This window comes from Macaca fascicularis, chromosome 20 (genome assembly GCF_037993035.2).
Source record: "Macaca fascicularis isolate 582-1 chromosome 20, T2T-MFA8v1.1".
Classification (NCBI taxonomy): domain Eukaryota; kingdom Metazoa; phylum Chordata; class Mammalia; order Primates; family Cercopithecidae; genus Macaca; species Macaca fascicularis.
The window spans coordinates 83,747,886-83,762,816 of NC_088394.1; the positions used below are offsets into that span (position 1 = coordinate 83,747,886).

The window sequence follows — 14,931 nt, forward strand, 5'->3', positions numbered from 1 at the left end:
AGACAAAGCTGCAAGCTGTGGCAGCCTCCCTCTGGGAAGTTCCTGGACAACCCCCAGGGATGTAGGGCACGGGGCTGTGCAGCAGGCTTACCGTGAACACGAGGGACGGCACAGGGGTGAGGAGCCGTGGGTGGATCATGGAGAGGATGGAGGGCAGGTGGCCTTCCCGGGAACCCACGAAGAAGAGCCTGTGAACAGAACAGAGTGGCGTCAGCCACTGCCTCACAACTCAGCACAGGGACAGGGGACATGGCAGGCTGGGGAGTGGACAGGGTCTGTGCCTGGCTTGTCTGGGCCTCTCTGGCCAGAGTGGGAACAGGCCCCTCCAGCTGCTGGCTGTGGGCCTCTCAGTGTCCCCAACCAACTCAGCTGGCAAGGACAGAAACTTGGGAGCCACTGCTCACTCCAGCCCCGGGGGCTGAGCGGCAATCATGGGGCATCTAGGACACCACGGCTGTGTCACTTCCAGGCAGGAGCGGGGAGGCGAGGGCTAAAGTTCACGCTTCCTTTATTTCTGTATTATTTGAGCTTGCTGCTTTTTTTTTTTGTGAGATGGTCTCACTTTGTCACCCAGGCTGGAGTGCAGTGGCACCATCTCAGCTCACTACAGTCTCAACCTTCTGGTCACAAGCAATCCTTCCACCTCAGCACCCCAAGTAGCTGGGACTACGGTGGCACATGCCACCACACCTGGCTGATTTTTGTATATTTTTGTAGAGACAGGGTTTTGCCATGTTGCTCAGGCCGGTCTCGAACTCCTGAGCTCAAGCGATCTGCCCACCTCGGCCTCCTAAAGTGCTGTGATGACAGGCATGAGCCACCGTGCCTGGCCTACTGGAGCAGCTGTGTATCCCCAGTATCACAGAGACAAACCCTTTACAGACATGGAACGTGTTGAACCGGGCCATGAGCCTGGGCCTCCCTCACCTGTTGTGGGTAGGGCTGTACTCACCTGGAAGATGTGAACAGGGACCCATTGACGGAGCCGAAGCAGGACAAGCCCACGAAGACGGGGATGATCCAGGACATGACGCCCAGGTGATAGTTCCCGAAGTCCTAGGCAGGCACAACCAGTGAGCTGGGCCCCAACGGCTGGCTGTCGCCCTCCCCGCGCTCACCAGGAGCCCTGTGAGCTCACAAGAGCCCTCTGCAGAGGACCTCTTGGGCTGGATTCTGGCCTCTGGGGGGACTTCCCAGGACAGGGCTTTCAAGCGGCCCCTGCCCAGCCTGCTTGTGGGGGAGCACTCGTTGGTCCTGATTTGCCCCTTCCTCTGGACTCCTCTGGACTCCTCTGGAGCAAGCTACGGCCTCCAGGTGGGGATCTTGCCTTCCCTATCTGGGGTCCTCTGCAGGCCCAGCACGGTGCCCTGCAGGCAGTGGGCTGGGAGTCAGAGCTTGTTCAGTAGGAAGCTGGCCAGAGCGCCCACTCCCTGTTTCCCCGGCCCTGGGAGGGCAATGGGAGGAGCCTTGGAAGCTACGGGGCCAGCCTGGCTGAGCTGCTTAGTGACACTGCCCGGGCTTGGCCTCCTGCCTGCCAAGCCAGCAGCAGCCGTGCCTTCTAAAGAACGCTAGTCTGTGGCAGACTCCAGTCTTTCTGCGCTCAGATTTCAAACGACCGCTGCCTTGGACTCCCTGGGCCTTCTGGCTTACAGCTGGTTCTGGGTGTGGCCTGGCATCAGATTTTAAACCCCTCTCCCCTGTGACTCTCCCCAGCAGCCGAGGTCGAGGACGATCCCCAGACACTTCCTCTGCGGCTGTTGTGAGGGGAGACCACCACTCCACTCCTCCGGGTAGGGGAGGCTTAGAGACTGGGGCACCTCTCCAGTCTGGAGGGGATGCGCTGGTCACAGCCTCAGACCCCTGGTGGAAGCTGGCGGGTAGCGACTCACCACGGCCACGGCCTCAGAAGCCAGCATCTGCTCGGTGGACAGGGTGGTGAAGTAGGCCAGGTTGGTCAGCACGTACACCAGCGTCACGATGGGCAGGGAGATGATGATGGCCAGGGGCAGGTTTCTGGAAGGAACAGGGACGACATGTCACTCAACACACCCAGGCTGAAAGCCAAACCCTGTGCCCACGAGCCAGGTGGGCTCCTCGCCAGCAGCAGCTCCGGCCTCTGTGCCCAGCTTCTCGGGGAAGGTGGGAAGCAGTAAGAGAGCACGAGACTGCCTGGAGCGGGACACTGCACAGGCCTGGCTGGTGCCTTGGCCATGGCCTCAGCTTCCCCACCTGAGAAATGGGGATTCTTCTGGGTGACCTCAAGGGCTCAGGCGAGCGAAGTCAGGCCGCCCCGGTCTGAATCCTAAGGCTCTGCCCACGAGCTACACAGCCGGGGACCAGAGCCGAGAGCCCAAGCAGCTCCTCTGTACCATCCCGCCCTGAGTGGGGGTCTCACTTGCCACCCGTTCTCTGGAGAAACCGTTCTCAGGGACCCGCTCCACATCCTGCTGGCCCCAGAGGCCCCAGTCGCGGCCCTACTGTGAGCTGGCCTGAGCTAACCAACAGGCTTCAGGTGGCACGTGGCTGCCTCCTGCCTCACAGTACAATAATGAAAAACGACGCCTCCGTCCCTTCTTGCACGTACCTGTAGGGGTTGATCATTTCTTCTGTGACGAAATTCAAGTAATTCCTAAAATTTAGAGAACAGCTTTCAAATGATCTGATCCTCATCAGGGAAAAGAAATCACCTTGCAGAGAGCACCCGACCCCCCAACCCCAGTGGTCTGCTCGCCGGGCTGGAAAGCAGACCCGGAGTGGAAGCTCAGCCTCCTGTCTGCTCCGGGGGTTCCTCTACCCCTTCCAGGCCCTCCTGCACATTTCCTGCCCGCTCGCCCTACCGGGGTGATTCTCAGGTCCCTGTGAGGCCTGCCTGAGCGCAGGAGCCAGGCCGGGGACCCGGAGGGGCCGCAGGGCTCAGCTGCCTCCACCTGCCACCTTCGCCCGCCAAGACAGACACAGAGCTGGAGCCAGAGTAGGGCTGCAGCGGGCGGCCTCCCCACGCTTTGTCGGGGTGTGGGTGACTCTGGAGGGTCACCTGCCACTCTATACCGTCTACTCCCTTTAACTGCCCCTTGATGGCTGGGACGTTTGGGATTCCTGGACACGTCAGGGAATGTGTGTCCCCAGACCAAGGGACCCAGACATTCCAGAACCTACCATCCTCCGTAGGCAAAGAGGCCGCTGTATAATGCCAGCACGATGTTCCCCACATCCAATTTGGTGCCTTCAAATGAGAACTTGGGATCTAGATTGGACACATCACCTGGCAGGGGCCAAAGAAAGGAACGCGGGGTTAGAGAGCACAGAACAGAGGTCATGCTACCAGTTCCAGAATGTTCCTGGAGCAAAATACATAGCAAAAAAAATGCTGGAGTGAAGGCTTTTCTTTTCTTTTTTTTTTTGAGATGGAGTCTCGCTGTGTCTCCCAGGCTGGAGTGCAGTGGCACAATCTCGGCTCACTGCAAGCTCCGCCTCCCGGGTTTACGCCATTCTCCTGCCTCAGCCTCCCGAGTAGCTGGGACTACAGGCGCCCGCCACCACGCCCGGCTAATTTTTTGTATTTTTAGTAGAGACGGAGTTTTACTGTGTTAGCCAGGATGGTCTCGATCTCCTGACCTCATGATCCGCCCGCCTCAACCTCCCAAAGTGCTGGGATTACAGGCGTGAGCCACCACACCCAGTCTGAGTGAAGGCTTTTCACTGTGACAAATGGTATGTACCTGCTGAGCCACGTGGAGGGTGCAGGGTTCCAACCACAACCAGAGGAACGTGGCCCCACTGGAGGCCCTGCGCTGTGCCCACCTGAGAGGGGACCGGCAGCTCTGACCACCGCCCAGGAGGGCCCCTCAGACGCTACAGGAGGTCAGGAGGGAGGGGTCAAGCAGCCCCAGTTGTCTTTAAGAAGGTTCCCTGAGACCTCATGACACGAGTGTCGAGGCAGTACGAAGCCAGGGGACCTCGGTTTGCATCCTGGCTGCGGCACCAAGGAAGGCCCAGAGCCACCAGGGCCCCGCTTCTTGGGGTGTGGGGAGCTCGGCACAGGCTGCCCTCCCTCCAGGGCTCACAGGACAGGCCTGGGGAAGAGCACAGGTTTATCCTGGACTGTGTTGAGCGTACAGCCAGCTGCAGCCGGGGCAGGGACAGGGGCAGGGCTGCCGGGCCGAGAATGAACCCTGGCTGTGTGCAGAGCTCTCTCCTTTGCTATCTGAGGAAACGCGTCACTGGACCTCATGACGGGTCCACCCTGTTCCAGAAGGACCTCATTTCAAAATCTGAACCTCAGTCACATCTGCAAAGACCCCTTTTCCAAATAAGGCCACCAGCATTCACGGGTTCCCCGGGAGGACGTGTCTTTTGGGGGAAGGGGTGTCTCCGGAAGGTCACCTGGCTGCTAGGACAGCTCTGGCCCTTTCTGTGACTGTTACGTCCTCTGTGAAATGGGCCCGGTGTGTTCGAGCCCGGAATACATTGCCCAGACACCTGTCTCAAGGACCACTGCGCTTCAGGAAGGAGAACTTGGAAACAAGACCAAAGACACCACCGGAACAGAGGAGCTGGTCCCCTCCCGCCCGCCTGCCAGGCGCACACACAGCTGGGGGCACAAGTGGAAATCCTGGTCAGGCTGTGGACTGTCAGTTCATGTGAGAACCGTGTGTGAGTGCCCTTCGTGCTGAGAACTCACCAGCCCGTCTCGCAGGGCCAGGAAGGGATGGGCCCCTGGGGCTGCTGTGTCCCACCTTGTGGCCTCAGACCACAGGTCACCATGGGGGCCCAAGAAGGGGAAACACCTTGGTGGTCCAGGGAACACTGCAGAGCAACGAGGCGAGCAAATTTCAAAGGGGGCCCGTGAAGGGAGGTTCCCATAAGACCTTGGCAATTGCCCCAAACGAAGTGCGAGCTTCAAAGGTGGTACCGGATTTCCTACGGCAGAGCCCACGGTGGGGTCCCTTCCCGGTGGGTAGAACCGGTTCCTGTTTTGCACCTGCTTCCCTGTTGGATGCCTGCGGCTCTGCCCCCAGCTCTGTCTATCCCAGATGCCAGGTGTGCTGGGGCCTTTGATCTTCAGCCTGCAATGGGGACGCTGGTGGGTTCCCTGAGGGCTGCCCGCCACCCCGCCCTGCCAAGGCCTTGATCTCCTGAGAAGAATGAGCTCTGGGGCCCACTGCCTGTGTGTGATGTGCTCCAGGTCCTGGTCACCGGGTGGTCAGCAGGCAGGGCTTGACCCTGCAGGCCTGGAGCGGGGGCAGCTCAGAGCAACTCAGGACAGTGCACTTTGCACAGCACCTCAGCCAAGACGCCCACAGCCCCTCTGGCCTCCCTCCCATCTGTTCTCTGATGGAATGTTCTGGAATGTGCAGACCCTTCACATCTGCAAAGCCCTACTGTGTCCTGCCCACTTACTTCTGCAGGGGGAAGCATCTGTGCAACAAGTGGGGAAATGCTGACCTGCCAGTCTGCTTGAGAAGCAAGGTCCTGCCTCCCCCATCTGGCACTCACAGTGGGAGGGGGTGAAGGTGAGCCCCGGAGGCCAGAAACACATGCTCCATTCACTGTGACCACCCCCTGGACTCAGCCTGAGCTGATGGACAGGAGGCCTCAGTCCACGGTCCCTGCCAGACACATCAATCCTCAGAACCCACCTCCAGCCTCACGACAGGAAAGGCAGCTGATCCCACACAGAGGGTGGCTGCTTTTACTAAGGACAATATGCTGGACACGGTATGAGGTCTTCAGGCAGGAGCTGGACATTGGCAGCCCTAAGGCCTGGGTAACTTTTTTTTTTTTTTTTGAGACAGAGTTCCACCACGCCAGGCTAGTTTTTGTATTTTTAGTAGAGACAGGGTTTCACCATGCTGGCCAGGCTGGTCTTGAACTCCCAACCTCAGGTGATCCACCCGCCTCGGCCTCCCGAAGTGCTAGGATTACAGGTGTGAGTCACCGCACCAGGCCAGGCCTGGATAACTTTAATGTTTTAATCAGCGTCTCACTCCACTCTGTGGTCACAGTCATCTCCATGACTACAGAGCTGGGGACGGGATACCTCCCACACAGTGGTGCTCCCTGGGGTGCACAGTTCCATTCTGCAGCCTCTGAAACTTCCAAGAAAAGAAATACCAGCCGCTCTGAGCAAGCACAGACTTAAGAATCGTCCCTGCACCGGGTGCGGCAGCTCACACCTGTAGTCCCAGCACTTTGGGAGGCTGGGGCAGGTGGATCGCTTGAGCTCAAGTTGGAGACAAGCCTGGGCAACATGGCCAAACCCCGTTTCTACAAAAAATACAAAAACTAGACGGGTGTGGTGGTGGCAGGCCTCTAGTCTCAACTTTTTGGGAGGCTGAGGGGGGAGGATGGCTTGAGCCGGGGAGCCGGGAGGTTGCAGTGACCCGAGATCATGCCATTACACTCCAGCCTGGACAAGCTCCAGCTAGGGAGGCTCGGCAGCGCCCCTCTCAAGCCACTCATGTAGCTTTCATTCTTAGGATAGTGTGGCCAGGGATGCCCTGCAGGGATCTCCTGGGCTATAGCTTGTCCAGGGCCTCTCTCTGTCACGTGTCTAAGGTCCTGGAGGCCGGTGGATATGCACAGAGGAATGACATCCCCCAACCTCACAGCCTTGGGTGCAGCCGGCAGACCCACTCCTCATCCCTCATGGGGGATGGCAGGAAGGCAGGGGTTCAGGCTCTCCCACGGACCCTAGACTGGGGCTTGGTCCTGGCTTTGACACGAAGCCCCAGGCACTGGGCAGGACCGGAAGGAATGGCTGAGCGGCTCACTCATTCAGCAGTCACCCAGCCTCCACACCCGGCAGTCTGCTGTCCAGTCAGCCTCCACACCCGGCAGTCTGCTGTCCGGTCAGCCTCCACCCACGAGGAGGGGACAGCGTGACAAGGAAGGGAGGAAGAGAATCACCGTGGACAGACGGTGACATTTGCCAGAGCCCACAGAGACGCGGGAACAGGCTCAGCGCAGAGCCTGAACGGGACCTTCCAGCCCCTTCCTTGTCCCTAAAAGGCATCTTCCTCAGGGGCTGGTGGGGTTGCCATGAAAGCAAACGCACGGCCAAAACCCCAGGGAGCAGGCAAACTAGAAAACCACGCGGTGAGCCGGGCACGGCAGCCTCTGCTTCGTCAGCAGGATCCCCTCGAGAAAGGGGTAATTGTGGTGGGAACGCTCCAAAGGCCCTGGGGAGATGATTTCAGGGAAAAGTGGCCTGATCCCTGAGTCCCACAGATGTGGCCATGGGAACCATCCACCCAGAGGCTGGAGGGGAGACTCCGCCCGTGTCTAAAGCCATCGGGCTGACAGGGCCCGGGGACGCCCCAGTGGCCAAACGCACATGTGAACGGGATCCTCCCCCCTCCTCTGTGAGGTGGCCAACCCTCTGGCTCCTGACTCAGAGGACAACGTCTCCCCATGAACGCTGTGTCCCTGGAGAGAGCAGCCTGCCCAGCCCGGGAACATGGGAATATGGAAAGGGAGGGCATCCCGGAACCTCAGGGCTGATGGGGCCCTGCCCCAGCCCCGGAAACACCTCAGGGGCAAGACAGTCACTCCTCAAGCATGGACCTTCCGCCTTCCAACTGCTCTGCACTCAGGCCCCTTGGGGCTCTAGGTGGAGTATGCTGAACAGTGTCCCTGAAATTCACGTCCAGTGGAGCTGAGGGATGTGTCCCAGCTGCAAATGCAGTCTCCATAGGTGTAATTAGCAAAGGACCTTGAGACGAGATCATCCCGGATTAGAGTGGGGACTAAGGCCGATGACAAGTATCCTCAACGACACGGAGGAGGCAGACCCAGGCGAGGCAGAGCCGGGCAGCCGAGGATTCCTGGAGCCACGGGCAGCTGGAAGGGGAAGGTGGCACCTTGGGTCTGGACCTCTGGCTGCCAGGACCGGGACCGTCTGTATTATGTCTGTTGCTAAAGCCAGTCTGCAGGCATCTGTCACCACATGAGGGGCCAAATGTGCCACCCAGGGGAGACCTCCCTGGCTTCTCAGTGCATCAGACATGGGGCAGGACAGCTGCAGCTCAGTCACCAGCCGAGTGCACAGTCAATGGCTCCTCATCTAAGAGGGGGCTGGCCGCGGCCAGGACTGGGGGGCTGTGAGCCCCGTGTGGTCAGTACCCTGGAGCTAGCTGCCCTGTGGGCTCAGGGAGGACATGCAGTGACTGCCACACGGGTTCGGTCCAGAGCCCAGGCCCCACCTGGGGACCATACCTGGGGCTTCCTCTGGTCTGCCCACCCCAGGCCATGGCGCCACTTTTCACATGCCTGTTTCGTTCTGGCCATCTAACGTCTGGGAACCGTGATGGGGCAGGAATTTGGGTTTGGGGATTCTGGCAGTGACCACACGGCACTTTTTGACCACCAACAGTGTCTGTCCATCTTGGAAACTCACGAAGGAGTAGGCCCCTTTGCTTAGGGCTGCCAACCTCACACCAGAAGTAAAACAGCTTTTTCCAGCTCCACAGGCCAGAAAAGACCCTAAGAACTGTCCCCAGCACAGGACTGTGGCTGCGACACCTCCCACACTCACCTTTTCCCGTGGCCGCTCTGGCCTCCGTCCACGCGTCTGACCAAGGACACCGGGAGGTGAAGGCAGCAGGAAAACAAGCCCCATTCCTGTCCTTTGATTCTGTCCCAGCACACGCCACCGGCAGAGCCGCAGCGTCCCCGGCCTGTCATCCTCCCGAGGCCAGCAGCACAGAAGCATGGCAGGCCCGGGACACACTCAGAGCTCCAGAGCAAGCAGCAGGTCAAATGTCCTTTATCAACTGCGAGGGCTTCGAGGCCCAAAAGAGGTGCCCTCAGTCGCAAAGCACCCGCCCTTGGGGCAGCCAATGCCGCAGCCCTGGCTCCAGGCCCAGGTTGACTGGAGCAGAGCCTGGCACCAATCTGGGCGCCCCTGAGTGCAGTGTCCTGTCTGTCCCTGCGTGACCCTCAGCCTGTCTGAGACGCCTCACAGAGAGACGCCCTGGCGTACCCCACAGAGAGGCGCCCTGGCGTACCCCACAGAGAGGCGCCCTGGCGTACCCCACAGGGAGGCCAGCCTGGAAGCGTCTCTGGAAAGTGAGCTTTGGCAGCTCGAGGCAGAGCAGAGGCCGACTCCTCCCTCGGTTAACACAGCCTGGCCCCAGCTGGGGTTCGCTTTGAGGCCCTGGGGCTTGCCCTGTTTCCTGCCAGGGGAGTGGGGCCCGAAGCTCCATCCCATCCCCCAAAACTCAGACGTGGAAGCCCTAACCCCGGTGTGGCCGTACGTGGACATGGGGCCTCTACAGATTAAGGGTAAGTGGGGTCCTCAGGGTGGGGTCTGATCTGACAGGATTCTCCTCCACACCAGAGGAGCCCCAGAGAGCCCGCTGTCCCACGAGGAAACACAGCGAGGGGGCGTCTAGGAGCCAGGAGGCTGAGCACCTGGCCCAGGGCCTCTTACCGACTCTCCCCCCGGCCTCCGGTAGCAGGGCCTTAGCACCAGACCCTCTGAGGCTGAGACCCAGCCACCCAGGCCTGCTCCACTCTTGCTGTCACCCCCGGAGAAAGTGGTAGTCAGGGCATGAGGTGAGGAAAAGGGGCCGTTAGACCCTGCATGGCTGTGGCTCCCGTGCCGGGAATGCGGTCAGCCTGGCCTCCTCCCAGCAAGAGAGGACAGCCCATTTCCCAGGGGAGGACACCGAGGCTCAGACTCACCCTGCCCAGGGGGTGTGGCAAAACTAGAATCCCAAGGCAGCTGCCCATCTAGCGCCTGCCCCTGCCCTCTCTCCGGGAGGGCACCCCGGAAGCCCGCAGTCCCAATCTGGGAGTCACAGCAGGCTGGGCTGAGCTCTGCTGGGGGTGCCTGAAAGCCCAGCTCGGGGTCCACGCACACACTCAGGTGAAGCCAGGCCCAGAAGAAGGAACGGCTCTAAGCCACAGCCCAGGGGGGCCTCTCCATCCACCCCCCACGAGGTGACCCCTCCACACCCCAGAGCCACAGCCAGCCAAGGTGTGGGCGAAACGTTTTTCCCACCAGAACAGCCCAGCAGCCGGGCATGTGCTGTGACCACTGAGGGGACTTTGTCAGAAACACTGCCTGGGGGCCGGATGCGCCCACCCACAGGAAGGAGGGACCAAGACAGGGCCGCACACCCCCAGCCGGATGAGGGCCAGGTGAGGGTGGCAGCACCTCTTCTTCTAGGAAGCTCCTCAGGACAGAGGGGGAGGGGCTCGGGGGGCGGCCTTCAGGGAAGCTCAGCAAAGCTCAGGGACCAGTCTGAGAAGAGATGTCCTCCAGACCCGCACCCTCTCAGGACAGACCGTCCCGTCAGCCTTTCCCGGAACACATGGGAGCCCACATGAACCTCCCAGAGTAGAGGGGCCCAGCGCTGCGCACCCTGGGAACAGGTGTAGGCCCTTCCGCCAGCGGTGCACGACCCTGCACACTGCGCCCAGGGTCACAGCGGCGGTGGGGAGGGACCTTCCCACCGTGGGCTCATGGCTGTGGGACCTGGGGCAGGGTACCCCACTTCTCTGGGTCTAAGGGGCCCCACTAGCTGAAGAACCAAAGGAAAACCATCATTTCAAAATTGTCATGTGACACACAGAGGCAGTCCCCCCCTCCACAGCCCAGTGGCACACACGTATTTTCCGCCTGGGACACGGGACCATCCAGAAGTGCCTACTCATGGGTGTGGGTCACAGCCAGGGGTCTCAGCCACCGGGACCAGGGCCCAGCGGGTCACAGCCAGGGGTCTCAGCCACCGGGACCAGGGCCCAGCGGGTCACATCCAGGGGTCTCAGCCACCGGGACCAGGGCCCAGCGGGTCACATCCAGGGGTCTCAGCCACCGGGACCAAGGCCCAGCGGGTCATATACAGGGGTCTTAGCCACCGGGACCCAGGGCCCAGCAGCCCAGCAAGGCCACTCGGTAGGGGTCTGAGCCCAACGCAGGGGAAGCATTTTCCTCTCCTGGGGTGAAGGACAGCAAGAGGCGCGCCGCCCTGGCTGGCTGTGGCTTTCTTTCCTCTTTGTGGACACAGTGAAAGGGCAAATCTTGCTCCAGGGAATAATGACCTCCAATAGTACAACGTGGGAGGAGAAGGAAAAGAAAGTTTTTACGGAACCTTTTTTTAATCTGCCCAACTATCCAACGTGTAACTGCTCGAGGAGAGGTTAGTCTGTTCTGCCGCCGACTGCTGCAGCCTGAGCAAAAGTACAAAGCGTCCCATTGTGTCCTCCAAGAGGGACATGGTGCTGCCGTTGGGCTTGGACAGCAGACAGCAGAGCCTGTGCACTCGATCCCACCCTCCACCCTGCAGGCGAGGGCCCAGCCACCCTTCTCCTTAGGGAACAGCCTGAGCGTGGGCCTCATGGGACGGTGGGTCAGATCTGAAACCTAACTTGAGTACTGTCTCCCCTTTCAAAAAGGCTGGGACTAACTGCAGAACCTCGTGTGACACCTAAGCCTGCGTGTCCTCATGCCCCAGCCTAGGGGCAGCCGTGGCTCCCCCAAGACGCAGAGGTGAGGGCTCCTGACCAGATTTGGCCCCTGTCACTCACCCAGCTGCCCCTCCCAGCCCACATCTCAGGGAGGCCCAACCCCTCAGAAGGGCTTTTCTGGTCTGCACCAGGGCCCTGCCTGTGCCCCACTGCGACTCTCCCATTCACCATTCACGTGCCTATGGCTCTCACGTCCCCCCACAAGCTCTGGATGCAAGGCTGTGTCTTTGTTGGGACCTGGCATAGATGCAGCACATGGGACAGAAGACAGTTCTTCAGATGGCCAACTGGGAAGGGGTGATCACGAAGTTCCGTGACAAGGAGGAAACAGGCAAGAGGCTGTACGGTCGGCCAAGGGCCTCCGGGACCCTAGGGCCAGTGCCTTTCCACAGGACAGAGCCCACCTGGGGGCCAAGAGCAGCAAGGAGGAGCCTTTTCAGCTCTGATGGAGCAGGGCACCCAGGATGCGGGACAGGCAGGGACAGGTGCGTGGGCCAGGCCTGCTCTGCCAGATTTTCGCTGCATTCTCACTGACCAATCATTGCAAAATTGGGGCTGGAGTCTCTGCCTTGAAGTATCTGGGGGCTCTGCTGCCAGGTACCAGAGAGGGGAGGGGCAGCTGCCCAAGGGCTTTGTGCCCTTGGGGTTATAAAGCTCGACAACTGGGACAAAGGAATCAACACAATGTATCTTCTAAAAGCAAGGCATTCATCTGGTAACAAAATAAATATCTTGAAGCCAAACAGGAGACAGGAATTCTGCAGACGCTGCACTGTGTCAATTATGTATTCAAGTTGAACAAAAAGCTCTTTGCTCTCCCTACTGACATGTGTTTTTACAAAAATCACGTTCCCCTCCTAAATCTTTCCTGGCTACCTGATGAGCGCAGCCAAGCAAAGGCCTTCACGAGCAAAGCACCCTTCCATGCACACCCTCTGGGAAGCACAGGGCCGATTTGTCTCCTGCCTGTAACATGTTACTCAGGCCCAACCACCTCCCTGGGCAACTTCTGAGTGCCCGGGAGCCATGGAATGAGCTAGTCTTGTTTTGAGTAAGGTGCTGGAACCTGAGGTCCCAGGAAGGTTCAGAATTGGGACTTCCCGCCAGCCCTGTCCTGCCAGCTCTTGAGTGGCTCTGGTACCCCCGGTGACTCTGAGAATCCCTGGTCAGACACATGCATGGGGGATGGGCTCAAGCTCCTGAAGGATTGACCTGGGCCACCTTCCAGAGCCACCTGAGAATCGGGTGGGACTTCCCCTTGATGAACGCCTGCTGCAGGCTTTGTACAGATTGATATGTTTGATACAGACAGTCTGGCCCCAGCACCTGGAGCTCGCCTCCCTGTCGTGAGGTCAGTATATCCCGGCACCGCATCCCCCTGCAGCCCCAGGTTACCTGCTTGGTGCACAGACCCCTCCCCAGCAGCAGCCGGCCTTTGTCCCTAAGGCGAAGTGCCGTGTGCGGCCAGCAGGGGGCGCCGGGAGCAAGGCGGAGGCCCCGCTAAAACTGCATGCTGGGTGCTGGGTGCTGCTGGGCACCCGTTCAGTTCACAGCCCACCAGTGGTAGAGTGCACACAAGAGAGCAGCCCAGCCCTGAGGCAAGGCCCCACGCAGGAGGCAGCGTCCTCATGTCTGCTTGTTTTGGCCTGGCCGTGCATGGGCTGCAGGGCAGCTCACAGCTTGCTGGGTGGGGGCCTCCCTGCCTCCAGGAGCAAGGTCCCTGTCCTGTCCTCTGCAGCCCTGGGGTCCTAACTGCCTCTCCCACAGCCACGTGGGACCAGGTAGCCTCTCTGCAGCCATCAGCGACTCCAAGTCACCAGAGCGTGCATCTGCCAGGCACCCAGCGACAGCTCCACAGCTCCAGGGCTGGAGACATCCCTAACTGAGGCTCTGGGAGAGAAGATAATGAGGCCAGCTCCTGACTGCTCTGCTCCTAGGCTGGCTCCAACATGGATGGAGACAAACTCAGAAGGAACTGCCGACAGAGGCACCCATGCTGGACTCGAGCAACAGGGCCTTCCACTTCAACTGTAACCGACCACGGGTGGGATCCAGCGCCCAGGACAGTGTGTCTCAGGGTCTGTGACCACACAAATGGGAACCGCTTGTGAAACCCCAGCCCAACCTCACTGCGGAATGGCAGTGTGGAAAGGGTGGAGGCTCTGCAGGCAGACACAGGACACAGATCTGTGGGGCGTGTGTTCAAGGGTCCAGAGACACCCAGCAAAAAATACCAATGGTATCAGTCCATGTCAACAGAGAACGCAGGTGCAGGGGGCGGGGGCTGTTTCATACTCATTCTCTTTATTCCTCCCAGCAGCCCCAAGAGAAAGCAGCTGGGAAAAAGGCCGAGAGTCAGTGATTTGCCCAAGATCACACAGCACAAGAACAAAGCCTGGGCCAGCCAGTCTTAAAACCTGTGGGCCAGACTGCTCTCACTTGCTCCCGAATGCTGACAGTGGACACATCTGAGTGATGGGGTTACAAGGTTTGTTTTCCATGCTTATCTGATCTTCTTTAAAAAGCAGACAGAAACATGGAGACAATCCCACGCCTGCCCACGGAATGATGAATAAATCACAGCATGACCAGGAGCATGGCCCCGTCAGGGGAGGGTGGGGAGCGACAGCACACGGGACTCTGAGAGACCCAGGGTGAGATGGCACGAGGGTGGTCAGCTTGGCAGGCACGGCCCCTGCCAGGCCTGGAATGTCCCACATCCCCCCAGGTGAGGTTACAACACATCAGCTGGGCACTCAAGCCTCAAAGACATCACAGTGTAAAAAAAGAATAACTGCCAGAGCCCCTCCCAGTGGTGGCCACGCTGTCCCATGGGAGCACTCCTGTGTCCCCTCTGGGTAGGATTTCACTTGCTGGGTGATTTTCCCAGAGGGAAATCTCCACATTGTACAGTACTTCAGAGCTGCGGACTGGGACCTCATGCCCTGTGAAGGACACACAGCCTCGAGGGGCTGCCGGTGGGGCCTGGGGGATGTACTCACCCTTCCCGATCTGGACGAAGCCCAGCAGGATGATCAGGGCCAGGGCCAGGAGCTTGGCAGCGGCAAAGGCATCCTGGACCCGGGTCGCGGCCTTCACGCTGTAGCAGTTCACGGCCGTGAGCAGCACTGTGGAGACAAGAGGGTGGCAGTGAGTTTCATGGGCAGATGCCAGCTCTGGGGGAGGTCGGGATGTGATGACCCCAACCCCACCCCAGGGCCAGGGCTGGGTCCACCAGAAAAACAAGCTCCTTAAACAGCTCCAGTCCCGTGCCAGACCCTAGGGCAGCTTCTGACTTTCTGGGACCTGTTTTGATAAACCAGGTGCCCCTCAAGGATTGTAAGGGACCTTTCCTCACCCCCGCCCCCCGCCAACACCAGGCCACGGACTCCCACCTATAGTCAGGGCTTTGAGTGGGGTCGCTGCCTCCAGAGACCCAGGTGAGCAAGGTGACCT

At 59.9% G+C, this 14,931-nt stretch overlaps 1 protein-coding gene across 3 annotated transcripts in view; it reads right to left on the reverse strand.

Moving 5' to 3' along the window:
- SLC7A5 (solute carrier family 7 member 5) overlaps positions 1 to 14,931 on the reverse strand; it is a 40,711-nt gene that overhangs the window by 8,776 nt on the left and 17,004 nt on the right. For 2 of the 3 annotated variants that reach the window (XM_005592743.4, XM_074026636.1), the window contains exons 2-7: positions 14,478 to 14,603; positions 3,157 to 3,262; positions 2,585 to 2,629; positions 1,890 to 2,013; positions 953 to 1,056; positions 92 to 188 (exon numbers count right to left, since the gene is read on the reverse strand). In XM_005592743.4, the coding sequence (XP_005592800.2) occupies positions 92 to 188; positions 953 to 1,056; positions 1,890 to 2,013; positions 2,585 to 2,629; positions 3,157 to 3,262; positions 14,478 to 14,603 (602 nt within the window). Of the gene's footprint in view, positions 1 to 91; positions 189 to 952; positions 1,057 to 1,889; positions 2,014 to 2,584; positions 2,630 to 3,156; positions 3,263 to 8,536; positions 8,777 to 14,477; positions 14,604 to 14,931 lie in introns of those variants that run through there. The other variant, XM_074026637.1, reaches the window with a different exon arrangement.